This window comes from Sapajus apella, unplaced genomic scaffold, assembly GCF_009761245.1.
Source record: "Sapajus apella isolate SASKATOON/1434 unplaced genomic scaffold, GSC_monkey_1.0 scaffold78, whole genome shotgun sequence".
NCBI classification, from domain to species: domain Eukaryota; kingdom Metazoa; phylum Chordata; class Mammalia; order Primates; family Cebidae; genus Sapajus; species Sapajus apella.
This window is the reverse complement of record NW_022437018.1, coordinates 2950083-2976015: the sequence shown is the minus strand read 5'-3', so window position 1 is coordinate 2976015 and position 25933 is coordinate 2950083. Positions and strand designations below refer to the sequence as shown.

Here is a 25933-nt window from a genome sequence, read left to right as displayed (position 1 = left end):
GGAAATGCAAATCAAAACCACAATGAACTATCACAACCCAGTTGGAATAATTATCATCAAAAGACAAAAAAATAACAAGCGCTGACAAGGATGCAGAGAAAGGGCAACTCTTATGCACTGTTGATGGGAATTTAAATTAGTAGAGCCATTAAGAAAAATGTTTGAGAGGATCCTCAAAAAACTACAACTAGAACTGCCATATAATTTAGCAATCCCATTGCTGGGTATATGTCCGAAATCCTGTCATTTATGGCGACATGGAAGAGCCGTGAAATAAGCCAGGAACAGAAAGATAAATACCACATGTTCTCACTCATATGTGAAAACTTAAAAAGTTGATCTAACGGCCATAGAGTAGAATGGTTGTTATTCAGGGCTTACAAGAGGAAGCTAGAGATAAGCTGGTTTATAGATACAATTACAGCTCAATAGGAAAAATAAGCTCTAGTGTTCGACAGCACTATAAGTTGACTACAGTTACTAATAATTTACTGTAAATTTTCAAATAGCCAGAACAAAGAATTTTGAATGCTCACAACACAAAGAAATAATAAATATTTAGGCCAATGGATATGCTAACTACCCCAATTTAATCAATACACATTACATACATGTGTCCAAATACCACACTGTACCTCATAAATATGTAGAATAACGTGTTAATAAAAAATGAATAAGTCAAATAACAGCTTATTAGAGATCTAGAACTAACCAACCATTTTAGTATATTTATCATAATGGTAAAAATATTGCCTCTAACTTAGAACAAAGCAAATGAGGTCAATAGTATTTGTTTAAGACAAAGGAAACAAAATAATCTTAATTTATTTATATAGCCATGTAAAAAAATGATAAAAAGAGCTAACAAGCAGCCAAGGCACATAATCAGTTATAAGTTTTGATCTGGAGAAAGTATCTGGGTCAAGGGTAGACAACTCCACAGAAGACAGCTTTTCAATAATCCTTTACTATACAATGTTCCCTTTCCTTCAGAAACACTCAATGCCAAGTCAGCAATATAACACAGATCAAACATAATTATATTAATTCCTAAATGTATCAGAAATAATATACTCTAAGGAACAAAACTTGTTTTTGAATCAATCTGACTATAATCAGGGAGGGTCCAGTCAGGAGACAGAAACTGACATGGTGATTTGAGTGGGGAGAGTTTAATATAAAGAATTAAACTATAACAAAGGATGGGAATAACGTATATAAATCAAGTAAAAAATAACGAGAATGTAAAAACTGTAGCTAGGGAAACCCTTCCTCCTGTCATATCTCTCTAGTACCCTCTACTTTAACAACACAGCAGCTGGCAAAGAAAAAAAAATACTTAAAAGGCTTTGATTCCATTTTCAAATAGCATGCAATGAATTTGGAGCTGACAGGCAATAAACTGATACTGGCACAGAGTAGATATCTTTTATTGAGTTATTTTTTAACTTCACAAATACAGAAAGAAATCTAGTAATCACACACATTCAGAAGCCATCAAAAACCACTATTCTACTTACCTCATGTGTATATACTCTAATAGGTATTCCAAAAGCTCTGGCAAGGCCAAAATCAGCCAGTTTAATTGTTCCTTTGTCATCAATCAAGAGATTTTGAGGTTTTAAGTCTCTGTGAAGAACTCTTCTAGAGTGACAAAACACAATCCCCTGTAGGATTTGGTATAAATAACTCTGGAAAAAGCAAATAAAAGTCAGAAACTTAAGTAAAGCATACGATTTTCTAAACAATCAATCTATTTCAAAGATATAAAAAATTAGGATGCAAAGAAATAATCACTAAAGCTGTTAGGCCATTTTAGGCTAATAAGCATTTGTGGGTGGGAAGCCCATTTATATACAACATCATATTTGTACACTTAAGAAAATGATCTTCATCTTATAGACATATATATATGTCTATAGTTCTATAACCATGTGAACTCATTTAGTTTTTTAAAAAAAAATTTGGTCCCCGATCCTTAAATTACAAGTTGGTTTTCTACACAGAAGTTTCTTGAATTTTATTCTATATACCTCTACCAACTAACTCTATTTTCTATCTTGAATACGGTTGGCCTTCTCTTTCATTTTTACATATTCATTTCCTTTTTGAAAAAATTAGATTCTAAAAGTGATGGCAAAGAAGATATTATGATTATATATTTAAATGGATAAAATTATCATAAAATGCTGCTTAGTAGTTCAGAGAAAAGTGCTTTACAACATCACTGTCATTTGAGGTAACATGGTTATTACAAAAATATAAAGTAAACAGAAAAATTACTTAGTCTGAAATTGGAAAATAATACAGATGCTCCATCTTAGAAAGACAAGTGGCATTCAAAAACAAAACAAAACACAACAGATGCTCCATCCAGATAAACTCATTCTAAGTTGAAAATATCTTGTGAAAATGCATTGAAAACACCTAACCTACCAAATATAGCTAAGAGTAGCCCACCTTAAATGTGTTTAAAATACATTAGCATATAGTCAGAAGTGTTGAATACCTCGTTATTTATTGAACACCGTACTGAAAGTGAAAAAACAGAATGGCTGTATGGGTAAATGAAGTATAGTTTCTAGTGAATGTGCATCACTTTCACTTCATTGTAAAATTGAAAAATTTTAAGTAAAACCATCATTGCCTGAACATAAAACCAGTTAGAACAACTGGCTAGCCATATGGAAAAAGATAAAGCTAAATCTGTATCCTAGCTTTTAAATAAAAATAAATCTTGATCCATACAGAATTTAAGACAAAAAAGTGTGTGTGCGGGACAGGACTTACTAAATCTACAAGAAAAATACTGACATAAATTGTTCTAATACATACAATCTTTGAGTGAGGAAGACTTCAGCAATGCATAAAAGCAGAAAGTCCAAAAGTCATGCAAGATTATTAAAGATAATATCCTAATAAAAAATAGTGGAGAATAGGTATAGGCTGTTTATAATTACTAAATATGAAGTGTTAAAATTAAAACAATATTAATATGCCTTTTTCACATAATGGATTGGTAAAATAGTTAAAAGGTTGATAAAACCAAGTTTTGGAAATGATGTACTAAAACAGTAAGTGTTATACACCATAAGTATTTTAAGAGTAAATTGCTAAAAGTTTTTTTAGAGGGCAATCAGCAATATCTATCAAAATGTAAATAAACATCTTTAATCAATCATTCCAGCTCTAAAAATTTATCCTATAAAGTTGCATACAAAGATAAATTATCTATAAGGACATTCAGTGCAGTACTGTTAATAAGAGCAACAATAACCAAGTTGGAAAATAAATGTTCATCAATATGGAAGTGGTTTAAATAATTATAGGTGACATGTAAATGGACATAGATCTACATGTCATATTTTACACAAAAAAGGGAAAATATGTATACACACACACACACACACACACACACACACACACACACACACATATATATGCAAATAATTCCCTTTTGTGTAAAAAAAATCTTTATATACATACAAAGTGAACATACAAGTAAAAGATTACAAATAAAACTAACAACAGCTACCTCTGCAGAGTGGTTGGATAGAACTGGTGTAAGAATAAGACACTTTTATATTACTTCAGTAAACTATACAATTTTATAATTTAACTGAAATATAATAAATGTCTACAATAAATTGACCAAAACATATTCAAAACCAGAATAAAACACCTACAACTACCACTCTGCCCTAGGCTTTCATTACTTTGTATAGCTAACAGCCAAAGAAAGACCAGACTACCCTAGTTTCTAACAATACTTATCACTTCTATGTTATCTCAGGCACTACTTTTTACTTAACTAGAAACACTATCTGGTAATAACATGGGTAACTCTAACCTGCATAAACTAACTGTGAGGGAGAAAAATGAAATACGTTTCTTATTCTATTTTCTAACACTTTTTTCAAGTATATTACCATAAAATGCAGGGACTTCTATATATAATCCCTTTATATCCACAGTGCATAAATATTAATAAAATTAATATTTTAATTAATTTTATTAAAAATTAAAATTAAAAATAAAATTAGGCAAGCTTTTACCTTAACAAGTGAAGAATCCATGTATTGGCCAGGAGGGATAGAATCCAAGTATTTCTTCAGATCCATGGAAAGAAATTCAAAGATGAGATATAACCTGGAATCCTGCATAAGCACATCCTGAAGACTGAAAAAAAAAAAAAAAAAATTATATGAAAAAAGAATCCAGCAAACATTTTTGACCTCTGTTTCACAAAATAAAACTCCTTCCATAATTTCACAGTTGCTATAATAAAAAGTGGGGAAGACATACTAGCTTCCCTAATGGACAACACAAAACTCAAATTTGGGAAAGGAATCTCAGAGCAATAATTTAAAATTAAGCCTTGAACAGGAGGTGCTTACTTATAAGTAACCTGTATTCCAAAAGAACATATCTAGATTGGCTACTAATTGCTCAGAGCTTATCTTTTCACTGAAGTCAATTACACAAATAAATTTTTAAGTGGTATCTGGCCTTAAAAGCTACTTCCAATCTCCAGCCCCAGCCAAATACGATTAGATTTTAACTTAGGCTATTAGGAAGACAGCCCCCCGAAAACACCCAATGCAAATACTTGAAGGAAAAAAATCTTTTTCATTTGACCTAGCTGCCTTTCTTAAGACTCCGACTGAAGGGTCTTCAGGCACTAGAACTCCTAAGAGAGAGTTGGCAAAGCTCTATAAAAAGGGCTTTATTCCTATGGCCAATTTACCTTGCTTTTCCAGCCTCAAATATTAATCTACATTACCAAGCTCCTGTGACTCTGTTCCTGCTTTAACAGCCTATTCTATTTTACATAAGTGCAGCATTCTCAGCTAACAAAAATAGTAGGGTTCTAGTCCACTCAGTAAGGCTAGATCAAGAAATTAAGCAAATGTAAAGATTTCCAAGTTGAAATTTACATTTAAAATAGCATGCAGAAAATGGCTTACATTCAGATATCATACCATACCTGACTATATTTGGATGACGAAGTTCCTTTAATAGAGAAATTTCCCGAATTGCAGTACTAGGAACCCCCTCCTCTTCACTTTCTAGTCTGATTTTTTTCATGGCTACCACTTGACCTGTAGTTTTGTGTCTACCTTTATACACAACTCCATAGGTACCTGAAACAAAGTAAATAATACACTGTGTGACACAACCCACAAACTAAAAGATCTTTTTTTTTTTTTTTCCCCTGAGGCAGGGTCTTGGTCTCTTGACCAGGCAGGAGTGCAGTGGGGCAATCAAAGCTCAATACAACCTCTACCTCCTGGGCTCAAGGGATCCTCAGACTCTCATGTAGCTGAAACTACAGGCACGCACCACCACACCCGGCTAATTTTTGGCAGAGATGGGGTTTCACACCATGTTGCCCAGGCTGGTCTGGAACACATGAGCTCAAGCAATCCACCTGCCTCACCGTCGCAAAGTGCTGAGCCACCATACCTGGTCAAACTAAGATTTTAAGATTATTGAATACCATAGGGGTCACATGATAGAAATGTCTGGCATGGCCAGATGGGAAATATCTTACTCATACCCTCATTGCTTCCAAAAAGAAATTGAGAGTTGCCACAATCTGTATGGCTTAAAAATATAATTCATGTAGTCATCACAAGTTTTCTATACATTTAAATTACCGTTAATGTTCCAGCATATTTTACAGAAGAAAATAGATCATTTGCAAATTAAAATTAACCTCCTGCCAATATCCTACCCAGCAATAAAGTTGGCATAAAATATAGTGTAAAAATGTGGGCTCAGGAAATACTACTGATAAGAGTCACCAGGACACTTTTAGAAAATTCTGCAGTGCTTTATGCTTTTCAAAACACTTTCATCTGTATCTCAAATACAGTAAACAGTCCTCATTCTCAAAAGAATGAAGATAAAACACCAGGTGTTTGTTTATTAGACCTATTAAAGCACGTAATATGTACTATATATTAGGAAAGCCTCACACCCATTTGCAAGTTGATGAAAACACTGATTTTGATATATTGGCTTCAGGTAATGAGCAATGTCAATAGTAAGGGACAGTAGGGAGGGAGGAGGTGGATACAGGGAATGAAATGGTAATAAGCAAGAAGACTATCTAAAATACATCATATATGTGGCAGCACTGAATTCCCTAGATAAGTCTTTGTAAATTTGGGTCAAAGTTTAGGAAGATCCTGAACTCCTTAAGTACACATAAAATATTGTTGAATAGGTTTTGCTTTCCATGGCATTGGTTTAACTTCAAAAGTGATTAGGAAGAAGGCCTCTTCTATAGCTTTTATGAGTTTCCCTGAAGGTACCAATATTTCAAAAAGGCTAACAACCAGCAAATTACCAATTGCTTAGTTAGAATATTAAGCCCTTTGAGCAGTAGCAAATTGATGTTACTTAAGCTTTGTTCTAATTTTTTTTGACAGAGACTCTATACAAAAGTCTGTTTTCTTAAATACCGATGTCATTTTAAAACTATAAACTTACATAAAAGTCATTTTATATTATTTCAATTGTGGATCAATATATAACTTGTTGATAAGCAAAATTACTCTGTGTTAAAGGAGAAGTGACTATATTTTATCCTCACAGCCATCCTTAAAAGTAGGTAACCTTCATACACTTAAAATCTATACTTTTTTGGATGTATATTAAGCTCACATTAAACACAAAATGTAGGTAAACTGGTAGCACACTCATCTGGCATACTGTTAAAGTGATCTCAGGAAGATCACTTGCATAATACAGTCAAAGAAGCAGTTAATGGTAAATTCAGTTTTTCTAGCACCCTTTCTTCTCCCTCAAGTGTACAATCTCATCTAATCCTAAATAATTTTCGGAATTAACAATTGATTAACCAGTGGCCAACACTCAAGGTATTAAATTTTAGAGATAATATTACTTCTCACCAAACTACTGGAATGGGATTAAACAAAGCAGAACTATTCTATTAATCATCCAAAATTATTTTTTAAATACATCATATATGCTCCAAAATGAACTAAGAATTCCAAAGATAGAAATACTCTAGGGTATCTAACTAAATATGAATAACTAAGGAAGCAAAAATCATTAACACAGGTAAGCCCAGGAGATTAGTCTAAATCTAACAGAAGACTTATCCCAGGAAACAAACAAACAAAAAAATATGTAGGATATGATCAAGTTATGGAGGCCCACAAGCAGAAGACCTTCATTAAGCGAGTATTTATCAAACGCCTACTAAATGCCAGGTAAGGTTCCACTATTACGGATACAGCTACTCCATGATCCAAAAAGACATTTTCTTAAGACAGGAAGGAGTTCAAGGATTAGTATAACAACACTCAGATTTCTGTAATTCAGAAGAAGCCAGAGAACAATTTTTGTAATATTTAAAATAGAAAAGTCTGGATGTATTTAAGAAATGAATTAGGTTGTCAAGACTCACTGTCAAAGTGAGAGAAAAGGCAGAGACTATTCTAAATCAGAATTAAAGAGGTATTAACTGCCACATGAAAGGCATGACCTTGGGTGAATATTCAGAATATACACGCAGATTTAGGGGGAGAACATCTCTACAACTTATTTGAAATGCATTAAAATGCAAAACATCTGAATGCTCTCACCACAAAGAAACAATGAAGTGATGGATAGGCTAATTACTATGATTTGATCATACAACACACACATGTATCAAATCACCAAACCATACCCCATAAACATGTACAATTAAAATCTGTCAATGAGAAAAATAAAAAATAAACAATGCTAACATACACACAACGTAAATATGACAAAACACCAATATCTTGGTAAAGTATTACAAGTTCACGCATAAATCTTTCAATGTATCTATAGATTTGGAAATGTTCAAAATGAAAAGTTGAGGGGAAAAAATGTAACTTTAAAAACAGTACTTTACTACTAGACTTTAACCAGATACCTGGCAGAACCAAAAGAAAATTGTGTGTGGATTATTTAGGCCTCCAATTATTTCCACAAGTTCATTTTTCCAAAATAATATCCAGCACATAATCCAAACCAATCAGGCACTGGAGGAGAAAAGACAATACAAGCCAGAAAAAAAAAAAAAAAAAAAAAGTTCAGAAGAACAAACAAGGAAAACAGATGTTATTATTATCTATTTGTGTATCTCCTGTGCGTTGGGCACTACTGCCAAGGAGTGGGCAAACAGTTGTGAACAAGACAAAAATCCAGCTCTCAAGGACCCATGGTACAGTAATTAAAAAGGATATTAAGCATGATGCAAAGGGAACTACAAAATGCTCTTAGACTAGACGAGGAGATTAAAAAAAAAAAAAAAAAATGAAGCCAGTAGAGACTGGCTTCCAGGTAGAAAGAACAGCCATTGCCAAAACTCACAGGCCAAGTCACAGGATACATTTGAGGACATCAAAGAAATCCAAATTAGAAATGAGTGGCATTAGATGAGGCTGGTAAGGAAACAGTGTTCATAATAATAATAATACAACTTTCAAATGATAAGCATTTAAAGGTTTTCTGAGTTAAAGCACTCAAATGCTTTCCATAATACCGTTCCATTGAATAATCGTATCTTTTGTGGTAAGTCCAATTATCACCATTTGCAGAGGGAGAAAGTGAAATCCAGAAAAGTTAGAGGGTTTACAACTGTCACACTGCTAGAAATGAAGAATGGGGGTCTTATGACTTACATGTATGTAGCGGATTAAATTTAAAATTCCCTTCTTAACTGCTCTTATTTGTAGTAGCAATTAAAGTACTTTTCTCAGGAGTCAAATCTGTACTCTCTTGTATGCTTGGAGTTCTATCATCTTAAAGAATAATATATTTACACTTTAAGAAGGTCTCCTTTTGCCAGGCGCGGTGGCTCACACCTGTAATCCCAGCACTTTGGGAGGCTGGGGGTGGGGGTGGGGGGGTTGATCACCTGAGGTCAGGAGTTCGAGACCAGCCTGGCCAACATGGTGAAACCTCATCTTAAAAAAAAAAAAAAAAAAAAAGAGAGAGGAGGCGGTTGTCGTAGCAGAGCCCTCTGGCTGTGTATGTCCGAGGCTTCAGCGCCTGAGCCGCGGACGGTTTGCTGAACCCGTTAGTGCACCCGGCCAAGACACGCCATCACCATGTCCCGCTACCTGCGTCCCCCAAACACGTCTCTGTTCGTCAGGAATGTGGCCTACGACACCAGGTCTGAAGGTTTACAGCGTGAATTAGGTCGTTATGGTCCTATAGTTGATGTGTATGTTCCACTTGATTTCAACACTCGCAGTCCAAGAGGATTTGCTTATGTTCAATGTTCAATTTGAGGATGTTCGTCATGATAAAGATGCTTTACATAATTTGGACAGAAAGTAGATTTGTGGACGGCAGATTGAAATACAGTTTGCCCAGAAGGATAGAAAGACACCAAATCAGATGAAAGCCGAAGAAGGGAGGAATGTGTACAGTTCTTCATGCTATGATGATTACGACAGATACAGACTTTCAAGAAGCCGAAGTTACGAAAGGAGATAAAGAACTTGGTCTTTTGATTACAATTATAGAAGATCGTATAGTCCTAGAAACAGTAGATGGACTGGAAGACCACGACGTAGCAGAAGCCATTCTGACAATGATAGATTCAAACACCAAAATCGATCTTTTTCAAGATCTAAATCCAATTCAAGATTACGGTCCAAGTCCCAGACCAAGAAAGAAATGAAGGCTAAATCATAAATCACGTTCTAGGTCTGCATCTCACACCAAAACTTAGAGGCACCTCTAAAACAGATTCCAAAACACATTATAAGTCTGGCTCAAGACCTGAAAAGGAATCAAGGAAGAAAGAACCACCTAGATCCAAATCTCAGTCAAGATCATAGTCTCGGTCTAGGTCAAAATCTAGATCAAGATCTTTTACTAGTCTTAAGTCCAGTGGCCACTGATAGTATAAACCACAGTCATTTTTAGGCATGTATCATTTACTCACAGTTTGGTTTACTTAAATTATCAGGAATACAATGTTGTAATGATGCTTAAAAAACATTTGTTAGTTCTCACTGTACCAGGCAATGGTTATAATTAAAATGATATGCTGTTGAGAAGCCACTCTTAAGAGTCCAGTTTGTTTAATGTTATGGGCAGCTACCAATTTGTGGTGTCTCTGTATATTTTCTCATTTTTTATGCTTGAAGTATTTGGTGAAAAGATGTTGGTTGACCATAATTTGCAACATTGTCTCATTAAAAATAAACTTTCATATTCATATTTGGTAGAACGGTTAACCTAGAAATGTAGCTTGCTAATAAGACAGAATGATACAAAAGTGTAGTAGTAGCCACAGTACAGCAATGACTGCTCAGACACCTTTAGGTTCAGGGTGGGCCTTTATGTCTTGTCAAAATGTTTAGGCAGAGCCGGGAGTGGTGGCTCATGCCTATAATCCCAGCACCTTGGGAGGCTGAGGCTGGTGGGTCATGAGGTCAGGCATTTGAGACCAGCCTGACCAACAGGATGAAACCCCCTCTGCTAAAAAGACAGAATTAGCTGGGCATGATAATTACTTATGAAGAAGTGTGGATTAGTTCTTTTGTTAACCCCACTGTCTTGGGGAATGATGCCAGCTGGGTTAGGTAGGATTTTCAGGGAGATTGAGTTTTTGACTGAAACATGGAGGCTTCACTGCTTTTTTTCTTGTTCCTGTGAAGATTTGGAACATAGAAAACACAAAAACTTATCTTAAAATTTGAGGTCGACGATGACAAAAATAATTTTAAGGAAAAAGGAATATTCTCATGTAGCTATTCTAACGTTTAAGGAACATTGCTGACCATAATGTTGCTTAGTTTTCTTACTGCTGTTAGAAGGGAGTAAATTGTTTCAAAGCAGCTGTTTTGTGTGTGTTTGCGTGCGTGTATGTGTGTGTGCGCGTGCGCGTGCATAGTGTAAAAGAACTGAAATTTTTTGATGCTTACAGCAGTTGGCCTGTGCATTTGTATCAAAATTTGCCTGCCTCTTTATGAGCGAGGCCTGCTTTTCATACCTCAGTTTATTTAATATGAGGCAAGTTGAAAGACAACACTCATTCTAGGCCATTACGTGGTGCCATGAAATTTAAAATAATTTTGGAAAACGGATTAGTCAGTTTTAAGCCAGAGTCACATCTGAGTTTTTGATTATCAGTGTAGTATCTGACTAAAAATGAAGTAATATCCTTAACCATTTATAATTTCTAGTATTTCTCTGAAAGATCGTTTTGGGGACAAAAGTGACTTGACATGTCCACTTTCATTTCAGAATAAAAAGCTAGCACCTTTAAAAATCAGATTCCTTGCTTACAGATGTAAGAATTATGGAGAAACAATTCCTTTTAGAGGATTAATTTTTTCAATTTTGGTTTTTGGAATCTAGGCTTTGCCTGTAAAGAATAAAATGATGGATTTTAAATACTGCTTGTGGAATGTGTTTAAAGGATTGATTATTCTAGAACCTTTGTATATTCGATAGTATTTCTAATTTTCATTTCTTTACTGTTTGCAGTTAATGTTCATATTCTTCTATGCAATCATTTAAATGCACGTTTAATTTTTTTAGATTTTCCTGGATGTATAGTTTAAACAACAAAATGTCTATTTAAAACTGTAGCAGTAGTTTGTAATTCTAGAAAAGAGGAAACTTGTGGGGTTAAACTTTGTATTTTCTTTCTTAGAGAGATTTCTAAAAAGGTACTTTTATATGTTCTTTTTAACAAATATTGTGTACAACCTTTAAAACATCAATATTTGGATCAAAACAAGACCCAGCTTATTTTCTGCCTGCTGTAAATTAAGCAGGCTATAATAAAAACGAAATGAAGGAAAAAAAAAAACAGTCTCCTTTTATGCCAAACTGCAATGAACACTAATTCTTTGGAGATTTAAGAAACATACTACAAGGCATTAGACACACTAATTCACATATTTTTAATTCGGCAGCAAAATTCATTTAGAATGGGTATGAATTAGGTATTTAAGTGATTAAAAAATATATATACATACACACACATCCAATCTAACACCACGCTAACTAGTCATTCCTATTTCACTAAATTCCCTCCAGTATAGCCCCATTGTTTTTTTACTACTTCTTGCCAAGTGGGGTCTTTGATCACATTAAAAATATAGTTGGGGATTTTCTTCTGGCAGAACCTATACAAACTGGACTCTATTAGCAAATTATTTTGTATTTGGAAAATTGAGAATGTCAAAACTCCTGGAAAGAAACTTGGATGTTCTGTTAGGGGAGTCAAGGGGACAGATTAAGGGATATGATTTGTGCTATATATAGAGCTAAAGATTCCTTCAAGCACCACAGAAAGGGAATGATTATATATATAAGTTATAGTTTTAGAATAGATTAAACATGTACATATGACAGGTCATTTATACTTAAGGTAACTAAATATCAAGATTAACTTAAGTCAAGACTGACTTAATAGAAGATTAAGTCAATTATTGTAACCAGTCTAGAAAATCTGAATAAAAACATTTATCATCTTAAAAATAACTGAGACTAAAAATATATTATGAAATTAGTATAATGCTGCTGCCCTAACCTCTGCCCCTCAATACATGTACAAGTTATCAATAGTGTCTTCAAAACAAAAGTAATGCTGTAAGTGTTGGGTATCAAAAGAATGTAAGACTATCAGGGTGAGGGGAAGGATCATTAGGGACTCAATAATTTTGATTCTCTTGAAATATGAACAAATTTGTGTTTAAGTTACTATGTAAACAACAAATATTAATGTACATTGGTATTACAAGACATCTTAATGGTTAAATTTTAATAAATATTTACATGTGTTCATATTACAGAAGTTGGTAGTAGCATTGTTGAATCATTCCAAAAAATTTTATATTGCTAAAGCCACTCACCTTCTCCAATTTTCTCTATTTTAGTATAATCTTCCATAGTTAGTCAATAGGTATGGTAGATCCTAAAATGAAGGGAAAAACTGACTTAATTACATGCCACTAACTCAAGTAGTTTTAAGTATTGAGATACTATATATAAAGCATTTCCCACAGTGCATACTGCAGTATATAGTAAGTATTCCATAAATATTAATTACATTCAAATATTTACAGGAGTAAGAACTCCTACAATAACTTTCCATCCTTCTTGACTCCTGAGACATTGGAAACATTTGTATATTCCATCCTAGTATAGTATTTAGCGTCTTCCAATCAAAATAACCCTCAAATTCAGAAATCAATTTGTCTATTCTTTCCAAACAAAACCCGGAATGTACCATTTGACACTTTAAAGTAGTACCAGCATGTTCCAAAGTTATGCCGAAATATTTCAACAAATTTATACCGCTTTATGATATTCCTAAGATCATTCAAAACACGATTTTTTAAAGGTATAGAACTAAAATATGTTCAGACTGTTCATTAGGAAGATTGTGTTTAAAGCGGCAAAAACGTTTAAGTGTTTACAGTGGCCCACGTGACAATTTTAATCTTTTTCCTTTGCTTGTAGAGGTCACAGAAAAACATGCTCAAGACTTTCAAGGTACTTTCTGCACGAGTAGGAAATACCACTTAAGCACGCTAAAACAAAATAATGAAAAGTGCAATTCTACAAATAAATTATAGCCTACGCAATGTCAAGTGTACAAGCAGAAAAGCTGTATACTTGAATCACAATGAATGGTTAAAAAAAAGAGCTGACAATCAGAAGTTCAAGGCTTCCTCTGAAACTTCCTATGAAGTTTGCCAATGAAACGTCAGAAGTCCAGGCATAATTACTTCGATTTTTCTAACACGCATCACTGACGATAAAATCATTTAGAAAGCCCACTCTGAATAGATTTTTAAGTTCTATTTCTCATTCATCTTCAAAGAAAAATCAATCCAGAAGGAAGCCGAGGTATATCTTTTTAAATGAAAACAACAACAATAACAACAAAAACTGCACTACACTGCTCTTGAGTGTTGAGTGCCTGGGCTGAGTGTTCTTAAGAACTCCAGGTGGGCCGGGGCCGTGGGCAGAGCCAGCCGGAGAAGGCCCACGAGTTCCGGGAGCTGTTTCTCAGGGCGGCCTGGCTTTAGGAACCTGCGCCCGTACCTGGCCCAGGTGCGGCCCCGCTTTCTCACCCCGAGGCAGGATGGGAGGGCGCGCAGGGGGCGGGTCCAGGAAGGAGCCTGCCACTTCGCAGGCGCTCAGCGTGGGGGAGCGGACTGTGCTTCAACCTTGACCCGAAAGCCTCCCCAGGAAGTTTCTGAGAAGCCGACCTCGAGCCCTGACTGCAGGCAGCCCCAACCGCCACCCCCACGCCCCGGCTGAGCTCCCTCAGCCTCCCTGTAAAGCCGGCCCGGTGTGGCTCACATGCCCAGGCCCCGGCCTAGGCGAAGGCCCTGCCTGCCCTCCAGAGACCCAGCCTGGCCCTGCGCAGATCCCTGCTCCCCAAGCCTGGCCTCCTAAGAGGACTCCGTTCCTCAATACTCGCCCTCTGAGGCCCCCGGGCCAGCCTCTAGGCGCGACCCCGACACCAGCCACTCTACCTGGCTTTTTATCCCACGGCGGCCGCAGAGGCAACTACCACAGCCGCGTCGCTTTCCGATCAACTTCCAAGAGCCAACTTTGAAGCGAAGTGCGAGCAGTTTCAAACTCGCCGCGCTAAAGGGTCCCAGATCCACCAATCAGGTAACCCGTAGACTTTCAAAGCAGCCAATCAGAGCCCAGCTACGCTTGGGCAGGCCTCGTGGGTGGGTAGAGCGCGAAAGAAAGAGGAAAGAGCGGCTGGAGAAAAAGCAGGAGGGCGGGCGCTCTCCTCCAGCCCGGAGAGTGTCGTCCTACTGTTTCTAGTCAGCGGAGCGGGAAGCTACAATTTGCTCCGTTATTTTTTTTAAGTTTTTTCTCCCAGCATTGCCACAGTTCAAATTTATTGCACTCAGAATAGCTCATCGCTCAAAACAAAAAAGGGATATTGTGTTTACATTTAGATTACTTTAACTTCTAATACTTAGGGTTAGCAGTGTCTTGTTATGTTTTTCTAAATGCATGATTTGCGGGCTGGCTCCAAAGAGCACATTTCAGTCACCCTAAGAAGGAAATGGAAAACTCAACAGACTGCCTCAAAAATGTAAAAGAATATTTATTATTTATATCGTTGTGCTTTGTTTCTACCTCATTTGAATTTTAAATTAATTTTACATTTTTGTTTATTACACAATTAAAAACATTTGAAATGTTTTAAATTTTAAAATATTTTCACATAAGAATTTTAAATATATAGAGAGGCATATTTTAGAGACTGGGTCTCATCACATTGCTCATTCTGGCCTCCAACTCCTGGGCTCAAGCAGTCGGCCTCAGCCTCCGGAGTAGCTGCGACTACAGGCACTGGGCACAACGTCCGGCTTCACGCCTGGCTTAAATATTATGAAAACACAAAAATTCACAATTCTATGAGGGGAGAAAAACAGACTTAAATTATGCTTTAAATAATACAATGTCAAAAACTCTGTCTTCATTGCTCTCCACAATATCCTTGAGAGATTTCTGCATTTATTGCACTTAAATATCTTTTTCCCTCCCTCTTTTCCTTCCTTCCTTCCCTTCCTTTCTCCCTCCCTCTCTCTTTTTTCTTTTCTTTTTCTTTCTCTTTCTTTCTCTCTCTCTCTTTCTCCCTTTCTTTCTTCTGCTTGTTTGCAGAGACAGAGTCTCCTCATGTTGCCCTAGCTGGCCTCCAATCCTAGGCTCCATCGATCCTCCTGCCTTGGCCTCCCAATGTGCTGGGATTACAGGTGTAAGCACCAGCTCAACCTAAACACCATTCTGAAGGCTTTTTAAAATAAATAAAACAGAGCTAGACATAATAAAAGTCTCCATTTTAAGGATTTTTAGTTGCATTGACCCTAATAGGACATAGAACAAAGATTGATTGCCACATCCACTACAAATATGTATTAGAAGACCCAAATTAGGATATGGAATGGAACTTCCTTATCCTTGTGATATAGACTATATCACATGCATTTAAGTGTTTAATACCTTTTTACACAATGAGCTGCGTCTATCGTCTGGTGCTATACATTGCATCTGGCTCAATCTTGATAATTTTTGCTCCAAGGTGACAGAGGCAGAGCATTTGGGATTCATGGCGGAGGTAGGAATTTAAGAACTCCTGCTGGAGCCTAATAACTTTTAAAATCCAAACTTCATTTTTTAAATGAAAACTGCCCCAAAGAAATGCTCTCAGGCTCTAGGCTGTTCTGTGCAGTTTATGGTACTGGCTTTATCAATTTTAATATGTCTTTCTCTTTGAGAGGCTTAAGCAAGGAATCCAATGTCTGTATCATCTAAAAATGGCAACTAATTCATTACATCCATTTTACCTTCAACATAAAGAAGACCACAAGCTTCCACATCTGTGATGCTAGGTGTACCAATTTAACTCAATCATCTTTATAAAGTTTCAGAGCTTATTGTAAATCCATGTTATCATCTTGGCAAATACAATTTATTACCCTTTGGACAAACTTCTATGTAGTGTCTCTAAAGTGCAACACTGTGCTTCATCGACACAAAAATGAATAAGATTCAATTACTGCTGGGGGTGTTGAGAGTAGGGGAGCATGATGATTACTGAGGATTCTCTTCTGCTACTCACCTTGCAACTTACTTTATAGAGCGATGTGACAACACAGAGGAGGAAATTGCTGATGCAAACAGAAGTGAGATTTGAGCAAATGCTGGGGAAAGAATTGTGGTGTGGGCCTTCTATACAGAGGAAATAGTATGAGTAAAGCACAGAGGCCAGAAAGTCAATCCAAGTAATTCAGGGTGCCCCCCATGGTAAAATGCAGGGAGTGCTGCATCCTGTGATGTTAAAGTCAGAAAAGGGAGTTTGGAGTCAGAATCCTGAGGAGCCCTGAACACTGTTCCGAAGGATCTGAGCAGGAGAGGTACACACAGCCTTAGAACCACAGTTTAGTAAAACTACCCTAGAGGTGGTACGAAAAAAAAAAAAAAAACTGGAAAGGAGAGCAGGGCAGGTATGTGCTCTGAAAAGCATCATATTTATATTTCGGTAAACTCCATTTTGGAAGGAAAAGAATGGTATTGCACACAAGTCTTTTTTATTTTTATTTTTTTTTTATATTTAAGTTTTGCTACGTTTTGAATGTTTATTTTCCCCCAATTCCCCAAGTTCATATATCGAGGTTCTCACCCAGCTGGGGTGATGTTTGGAGATGGGGCTTTGGGAGGTAATTAGGTTTAGATGAGGTCATGAGGGTGAAGCCTTCATGATGGGATTAGTGCTCTCACTAAGAAGAGAGGCCGAACAGCTTGGTAACTCTCACGCTCTGCCATGTGAGGTTAGAATTCTGTCTGTGAGGAAGAGAGCCCTCATCAGAATCTGATGTCGCCCACCCTCTGAACTTGCACACCGAGCCTCCAGAACTCAGGGAAAATAAAATTTTGTTGTTTAAGCCACCTAGTCTATGGCATTTTGTTGTGGCAGCCCAGGCCAAGACAAGTAGTTTTTTTAGATAAGAAATATTTGAGAACATTTGCTTAAAAATACGCCTCAGGAGGGCACAGTGGCTCGCAAGTGTAATCCCATCACTTTGGGAGGCCAAGGCGGGTGGATCACAAGGTCAGGAGTTTGAGACCAGCCTGGCCAAGAGACCAGCCTGGCCAATAGGGTGAAACCCCATCTCTACTAAAAATACAAAAATTAGCCAGGTGTAGTGGCAGGCACCTGTAATCCCACCTACTCCAAAGGCTGAGGCAGGGGAATTGCTTGAACTTGGGAGGTGGAGATTGTAGTGAGCCACGACTGCAACATTGCCTGGGCAACACAGTGAGACTCCAACTCAAAAAAAAAAAAAAAAAGAAAATATACTTTGGGAAGGAGGCGGAAGAAACTAATACAGATGTGCCTCTGCGGAACACAAGAGTGACCTGGCAGAGAGGTGAGAAAGGAGAGTTTTGTATCTTCAAATGTTGAGCCATGTGAATGTACTACCCCAGCCCCAAAATCAACAAATGAATGAATGAATGAATCAGTCTTGCCAAGGCCTCCACTGCTACTGGATAAAAATTGTAAAAATTGGCCCGGCACAGTGGCTCATACCTGTAATCCCAGCACTTTGGGAGGCCAAGGTGGAGGATTCCTAGAGGCTAAGAGTTTGAGACCAGTCAGGGCAACATAGTAACACCCTGTCTCTATACAGACAAATATATTAAAAGAAAGAAAAATGTAAAAATTGCTGCAAAATATATCCAAAAGAAGAAGATTGATCTTTCTTCATGTTAATTCAGAAAGAAAAGTGATAGGAAATGCAAGATATATAGATTCAAGTCTTTTCATCACAAGTGAAAATACTATTGTTGCTATGACACAGTTGGGCATTTTTCTGATTATAAAGGTAATGTAACTTTTCTGTAAATTTTAAAAAATTAATTCAAAATGTAAAATACAGATAATAAAAGTTTGTCATACACAACTTCCATATTCACCATTTTCATCCCCCCCCCCCACCGCCACCCCGACAAAAGAGAAACAGATCCCTCTAAACCTCTTGGTAATTGTACTTTAAATGCATACATGTCAATTCACCTTAATCTCTCTGGAATTTTGGAAACTGGGCATGGTGTAGGGAGAAGAGATTCATACATCAGCCTTGGGACTAAAGAGGATCAAGGATACCAGGTGAGTAGATGTGGATCTCCACCTAGGTGGGGTGCAAATGTTTACAATGCAATACGGTGAAGACTGCTCTGTATAGAACCTAGTGGAGAGGGCATTCAGCAAGGCTTCATAGCAAAGGTGACTGAACCAAGTCTTAAGGATTGAAAAGAGTTTGCCAAGCAGTTAAATGATTGTGGATAGCTTCTTGATCCAATGACAAGAAAAAATAATGTGAGTTTGCTGACTGAAATTAATTCAGTATGCTGGAACATAAATAGATTCTAGGGGCTGAGCAAGTGTCATAAACATTAGGCTAGGGAGTTTAATAATATCTACACCTTGAAGATAATGTTCAAAGTCATGCTAAAAGATTTGGATTAAAGTTTGGACTTGAAAAAAAAAATGTGAATAAGGGAGTGACATAGTCATAAGTGGGAGCTAGGAGGGAAAAGTCACGAGGAGGGCTGATGAGGCAGCATCAGAGCCGGCAGACATTGGAGGGCTCTGCAACAGCCCCAGCAGGTGCTGAACTTGTGGAGATAGCAATCAGTTTCAAGAGGAGGAAATGACGATGAGATATTTTTAGGAGCTGGGACTGGATTAAATAAGGGAGAAGGAGCCATCAGGGATGACTCGGGTGTGTGTCTTTGCAACAGGCTGAGGGGCCTGCTGTTCTAGAGAGAGGCTAAGGGGCAGCTATGGGGCATGGAGCATCACTTCAGGCATATTGACAGTGAAGTACTGTGGGACAGCCACGTGACTGGATATGGCCAAGGGTAGGTGTGAGTTTCATGCAGTCTGAACTACGTATCACTTAAGGATTGCTATGATTTGAAGGTATGTGCCCCTCCAAAATGCATATATTGGAATTTAAACCTCAAGGTGATGGCATTAAGATGTAGGGCTTTTGAGAGGTGATTATTAACCCTTGAGGGCTTTTCCTTCATTAATGGGATTAATGCCCTATTAATAGATGCTGCAGAGAGCTGCTGGTATCTTTCCATTTCTTCTGCCATGTAAGAACCCAGAGTCCATTCTTTTTGCCCTTCTGCCATGTGAGGACACAGCAAGATGGTACCATCTAGGGAGCAGAGAGCAGGCCTCACCAGATGCCAAATCTGCTGGTGCCTTGATCTTGCACTTTCCAGCCTCCAGAGCTGTGAGAAATAGTTTATAAACAACGCAATCTATGGTATTTTGTTATAGCAGCAGGAACAAACTTAGAAAGGAATCCCTTTCTAAGTTTGTTCCTGCTGCTATAACAAAATACCATAGATTAAGCAAAATTAAGTGTGAGGGGGAATATGTATTAAGAATAAGAAATCACAAAATTACAGAATTTTTTAAGTTGTAAAATTATATAAAATCACAAAATCCACAAATTTTATTTTTATTAATTGCTTGACACATCTTTATAATGCCTTTTGTCCTACTTTTTTTTAGCTGTAGTTATTCAAATCATATTTTAACTGTTTTGTTATCTACTCACCTTACAAGCTCCTTCATCTTTGTATTTTCATGACACAATTTTATAATATTTTCTATGTAGAGAGAAAAGATACTTTAGTCTTACCTCTAGCATGGTTAATCCAAACTGGTTTTGTATGAGTGATCATTTCAAAAAAGTTTCTTTGGCTTCCTATTTCATTATTGGTTATGTCATGTAAATTTTTAGAATTTCTGTTCAATTTGAGAAAATATTTATTTCACATCTGAGCTGTTTGTACTGCTGCACTAAGTGTGTGCCCCACATATGTGAGAGTTATGGTAATCCTAACTTGTTGTTTCCAGATATTCTAGATTCCAAAAATTATCTTATGTTTTTATAATTGTTTATGGCGTATTAATGGGTATATTCCTGACATAAGAGAAGCTCAGTTTACATGAGATAATGATGAAAATCAAGTCCTGTCTGCTTATAATGTTATATGTTTAAGTTTGGTTGGTTGCTTTGTTTTTTTTTTTTTTTTTTTTGGACAGGGTCTTGCTCTATCGCTCAGGCTACAGTGCAGTTGTACGATCATGGCTCACAGTAACCACAAACTTCTGGGCTCAAGTGATCTTCCGCCTCAGTCTCCTGAATAGCTAGGACTAGGTCAGGCCACCACACCTTGCTAATTTTTTGGGAGCAGTGGTGGTGTTGAGATAGGGTCTTGTTTTATTGCCCCAGCTGGTCCCAAACTCCTGGGCTTAAGCAGTCCTCCCACCTCAGCCTCCCAAAGTGCTGCAATTAACAGGCATGAGCCACCATGTCCAGCCACATCTGATAATTGAAAGAACTTTCCACAGGTTAACTTCTCCTCTGCTACCCACTACTTACCTACTTCTGGTTCAGTTAAGATTTTTGACCTTACACCTTCACTTCCAGATGCCAAGAGAGTTTGCAGAGCAGGTGGAAAGAGTTTCCTGGGAGTTGTGCCTCCATTGGGACTGCTGGCAATAACTTGGAAGTGCTGTGGATAAACAACTAGATACCACTAATTCCAATCTAAAGTAGGTCTTAGTCCACTCGGGCTGCTATAACAAAATGCCATAGACTGAGTGGCTATATACAACAGAAATTTATTTATCACAGTTCTGGAGGTCAGGAAGTCCAAGAGCAGGGCTCTGGCAGATTCATTGTACAGTGAGGGCCTGATTCTGCATAGACAGCTCTTTTCACTTGAACCTCAGATGGTAGAAGGGACAAGGGATCTCTCTCAGGCCTCTTTTATAGAGGCATTCTTCTCATTCATGAGGGGTCCCTTCTTATGAGCTAACCACTTCCCAAAGACCCCACCTCCCAATGTCATTACTTTGAGGATGGGGATTTCAACTATGAATTTTGAGGGGACATAAACATTTAGATCACAGCAATGTATCCTCAACTCAATTTCCCTGGGCTGAATCCCAAAAATGTTCATAGTCATTCAATGCCATTGGAGAGGTGGGAAAATGTGACTGATAGGGAATGGAAGTGGAAACAAACAGCAGCCTTAATCAATTGTAATTAAAATATCTTACTGTATACATTTTACAAAAACATGCTACATGAGCATATTGCTAAGTATCCATCTCAGAGTCATAAGAGGGACCTGTGCAAAGCCAGGGCCCCAGTACTTAAGCTTCATTAGAATCATGGTGCATCTAACTCCTGTGGACAATTTTATATGTAGTTGAAGCTGAGAGAAATGATCAGGGCAGTCATTGTAGTTGAATTGCTTAGGTATTTTTTATATTTTTTATGGATTTCTGATGTCCCTCAAACTTTATCACAATACTACTTATGACTAAGATAGGCCTTTCTTCCAGAACTAAAAATGCAGAGTGAGAAGTGATTCTTTAAGTTTTTATCTTTATAAAGTCATCGCACCGAACAAAGGCAATGGGTTATGATTAAATTTCTAATCAGCAAGTTAAGGAATTAATATAAAAGCTCATGTTCTGATGGTGTTGAACAAATGAAGTTCTAATTTCACTCACTATTCTGTCATCTGAAATGAAACAGGTCTGAGATTTAACATCATGAAATATTCTAGTTCATTTTAAATGTTTACTATAATTAAGGAATTTCAAAGAGCAAAGCTACAATAACATTTCTCTTACTGCTAAAACGATCTGGAATATAATTTATTCTTTCCTCAAAAACGAGACAAGCACCTCAGAGTCTTGTAGTGCCTGAGGGCCTCCTTCTGAATATCCCTTATCTGGCTCCGTGCTGTGCATCATTTTACAGCACGGATGTGCTGCTGAAGTACCACACATGGCACTATGCAAAAGCTTGAAACTGCATCAATTCCACTCACCAAATATGGAGTGTCTTCTGTTTACCTGACATTATCTGAGGACCATTAAAGATACAAAGATGAACTAGACTATCTGTTCTTTTAAAAATTTTTTTAAATTTTTCTGATTTCCATAGGTTATTGGGAAACAGATAGTGTTTGGTTACATGAGTAAGTTCTTTAGTGGTGATTTGTGAGATTTTGGAGCTTGAGAGAAGGAGCCGAGATAAGAAATAATGCAACAAATGATTATACTTTCTTTATGCCAATTATCTTCCTTCCTTCAGCTGGGTTTTTGAACCAAGTGTGGTGGGGATACAAAGAGAAGAGACATCACATCCAGATGAGACAAAAGCAAATGAAAAAAAAATTGATTTGCTGTGTTAGTAACATTTGATAACATTATCAGTGCCTTTCTTATGCCCCAAGCACTAGCTTCAATAATGGCTACAGAAACAAGATTAAGATACAAAGCTGCCCTTCCATGCTTCAGAATCTAGGTGGGGAGACATATAAAAAGAAAAATAATTTAAAGAGAAAAATCAACCTTTTCTTAAGACAAAACCGAAAGTTCTTCTTAACCCTGGAATCATATTTTCCTTCTACAGCCAATCCCTAAACCAGAGACTCCAAGGCGTGTTGGCTGTGCTATCATGACAAAGCACCCTTCTAAAATGAATATGCCAACAGGGTGTTTAAAAATTCAGATCTAGAGATGGCCTCGGCTCAAATCTTTCTAACTCCTGGCTCCTGCCTTACCTCATCTATGACTTTGGGCAGTATTTCATTTCTCTGTGCCTTCTCAATCCAAACGTTGATAATAATAGTACTCAGTTGTGATGCTTTGATCATAAAATGAGTTATCCAGGTAACATTTACTTAGATCATTGCTTAGCTTGAGGCAATCTCTTCACACATGATTTCTTTTTCTTAATCTCATTGATTACTATCTATTCTTACAAAAATAGCTCTGGTAGTGGGTACTGGAGCAGAAAGTTACATACATTGCTCCTGGGTCACAGGAGAAAGGAAAATAACTCTTGGGAAGGCAGATAAGCTTCATTAATGATGTGATCCCTGTGGTGGGTTTGGAAGGAAAGATGATGTTATCCTTTTAAATGATAGTAAGGGACAGTGGGAGTGGCAAAAACATCCACAGCATATGCAACAGTGCATGTGCAGCGTCGTAAAGGCACCTGGCTTGCTCAGGACTGATGAAAGGAGCGTGTTACACTTGAACAGAGTGCATTTGAAATAATTCTTGAAAGATGAGCACAGTTTTGGCAAGTAGAGATGGAAGAAGGACGTTTCTAGGGTGGAGATGACTAGGTGTGTGGCATTCTAGGCAGAAAGAGGGAAACATGGGGAGGGTTGAGAGAATATCCAGGAGTGGGATTTGTTTGGAGGTAGGGAGGGTACAGGGGGTGAAGGGCTTAGCGTAATGGAAGGAGAGTTGGATTCACATTGTGAAGAGCTCTGGAAGCCACCACGGGGAGTTTGCCAGCGCCACTTCAAGCAACCCAATGGGAAGAACGGAAGGTTCTTTTTGCTTGATTGAGCAGGGACATGATAGAATCAGATTTTTCCTTTATACAGATTAATCTGAGAGTACTTTCAGAAAGGATTAGCATGGAAAGATAGAGGAGCAAGAATGCCATTTAAAAGACAATTCTCTCTAGGAGTTCATAACATCCAAGGCTGGGGCCAACTCTATAAAGCTAAAATCAATAAATTTCTGTGTGTGTGTGTGTGTGTGTGTGTGTGTGTGTGTGTGTGTGTGTGTGTGTATTTAATCTGGAGGCTATGCTGCAAAGATATTACAACTGTGATTCCACTAGAGGGTAGTAGAGACAAATTGGTAAAATAGACGAAGCTGCTATTTTCCCCACCTGCTACAAGTCAACTATTTTCTTGTGTATATTTTGTAATGGTTGCAGGTTTAATTTGGTTACTCCATGGCTAAGAAAAATATGACAAGTACATTTAGTGGGTTGTAGTTCTAGACAGTTCAGTAAGTTCAAGGGATCAACTTTTAGAAGACAATAAAGCTGGATTGACAAAATCAGAAAACTGAATGGCATTTAGCCTTTTTACAATAATCAATATTTCATTATGGCATTGAATTGAAAAATCTTCGTTTAAATTGAATGGTGAATATTACATCCAAATCTCTTATTGATTATAGTGAAAAAAAAAGAAAGAAAGATTGGTAAAAGTTAATTCTGGTGTGTACCCTTAGTTAAGTAATTTGAGAAGGTATTTCTTTGATATATTCATCTACAGATAATATCCTGTTAGCACTATATTATATTTATTGCTGTATTTTAGCATACACACACATACACATACACTTTTGGAAAGTAATAAACAATAAAGATCTATAATGTACATACTGTTTTGTTTTTCAACTTGTATTTTTTTACTGTTAATTTATCATAAGGAAATAATTCTATATGAATAAAATCACATACTTGAAAAAGTTCATTACACCATTTTCTAAATTAATAAAAATTTATAGCCAACCTAGAATCTAATAGGGAAATGATAAAATAGGTAAGTTAGGGTACGTTTCTTAATCAAATACTACATACACAGACATACATACAGTGATAGCAAGTTTGTAAAAGCATGAACCTATACTAAAAGTAAGTAGATACAGAATTATTCACTTAGTGTTATGGGATGTGTCATCATTTATAAACACTTTTTCCAACTAGTTTTATGTTGTTTTTATAATGACCACACACAAAAAGGTTAATATACTGTCAATAATATTTTACTTACAATTTCAAGACATTGCCACTTAGCTAACTTTACAATTGTTCATAATCCAAAGATCACTATAATATATTAACGCTTTAATCAGAGTAACTTTCTTCAGTTACTTTATATTGTTAAAAGGAAGAGAAGGAAGGAATGAAGGAGGAAGGGAAGGAAGGAAGGAAGGGAGGAAGGGAGGGAGGGAGGGAGGAAGGAAGGAGCAAACTGAGACTCCTAGAATGCATTTGCTATCATATCTACAATGAATTATCTCTAGAGTAAGCTGTAGTATTTAAAAAGATTTATAAGTACCTTTTTCAATAGCTTAAGGAGAGGAATGCAAAGAGGCCAAGAGAGCAAACAGAATTCTGAAATGGAATTTGTCCATATACCATAAGTACAATGTATTACCAAATTCAAATGGGTATGTTCTACTACACACTCATTTGAAGATGATGGAACATCTTCTTCCATCTTTAAAAACATAACAGGCCAGGCCTAGTGGCTCAAGCCTGTAATCCCAGCACTTTGGGAGGCCAAGGCAGGCTGATCGCTTGAGGCCAGGAGTTCAAGACCGGCGTGGCCAAAATGGTGAAACCCTGTCTCTACACAAGTACAAAAATTAGCCAGGTGTGGTGATAGGCACCTGTAATGCTAGCTATTCAGGAGACTGAGGCAGGAGAATTGCTTGAACACCAGAGGTGGAGGTTACAGTGAGCCAAGATTGCACCACTGCTCTACAGCCTGG

At 37.1% G+C, this 25933-nt stretch overlaps 1 protein-coding gene and 1 pseudogene across 3 annotated transcripts in view; one reads left to right on the top strand and one right to left on the bottom strand.

Moving 5' to 3' along the window:
- CDK1 (cyclin dependent kinase 1) overlaps positions 1-25933 on the bottom strand; it is a 65644-nt gene that overhangs the window by 4863 nt on the left and 34848 nt on the right. The window contains exons 1-5 of one of the 3 annotated variants that reach the window (XM_032252651.1): positions 14523-14644; positions 12888-12949; positions 4988-5144; positions 4056-4179; positions 1521-1691 (exon numbers count right to left, since the gene is read on the bottom strand). In XM_032252651.1, the coding sequence (XP_032108542.1) occupies positions 1521-1691; positions 4056-4179; positions 4988-5144; positions 12888-12924 (489 nt within the window). In that variant the 5' untranslated portion in view covers positions 12925-12949; positions 14523-14644. Of the gene's footprint in view, positions 1-1520; positions 1692-4055; positions 4180-4987; positions 5145-12887; positions 12950-14522; positions 14645-25933 lie in introns of those variants that run through there. The other 2 variants (XM_032252652.1, XM_032252653.1) reach the window with 2 other exon arrangements.
- On the top strand, positions 9117-9829 carry LOC116533024 (annotated as a pseudogene).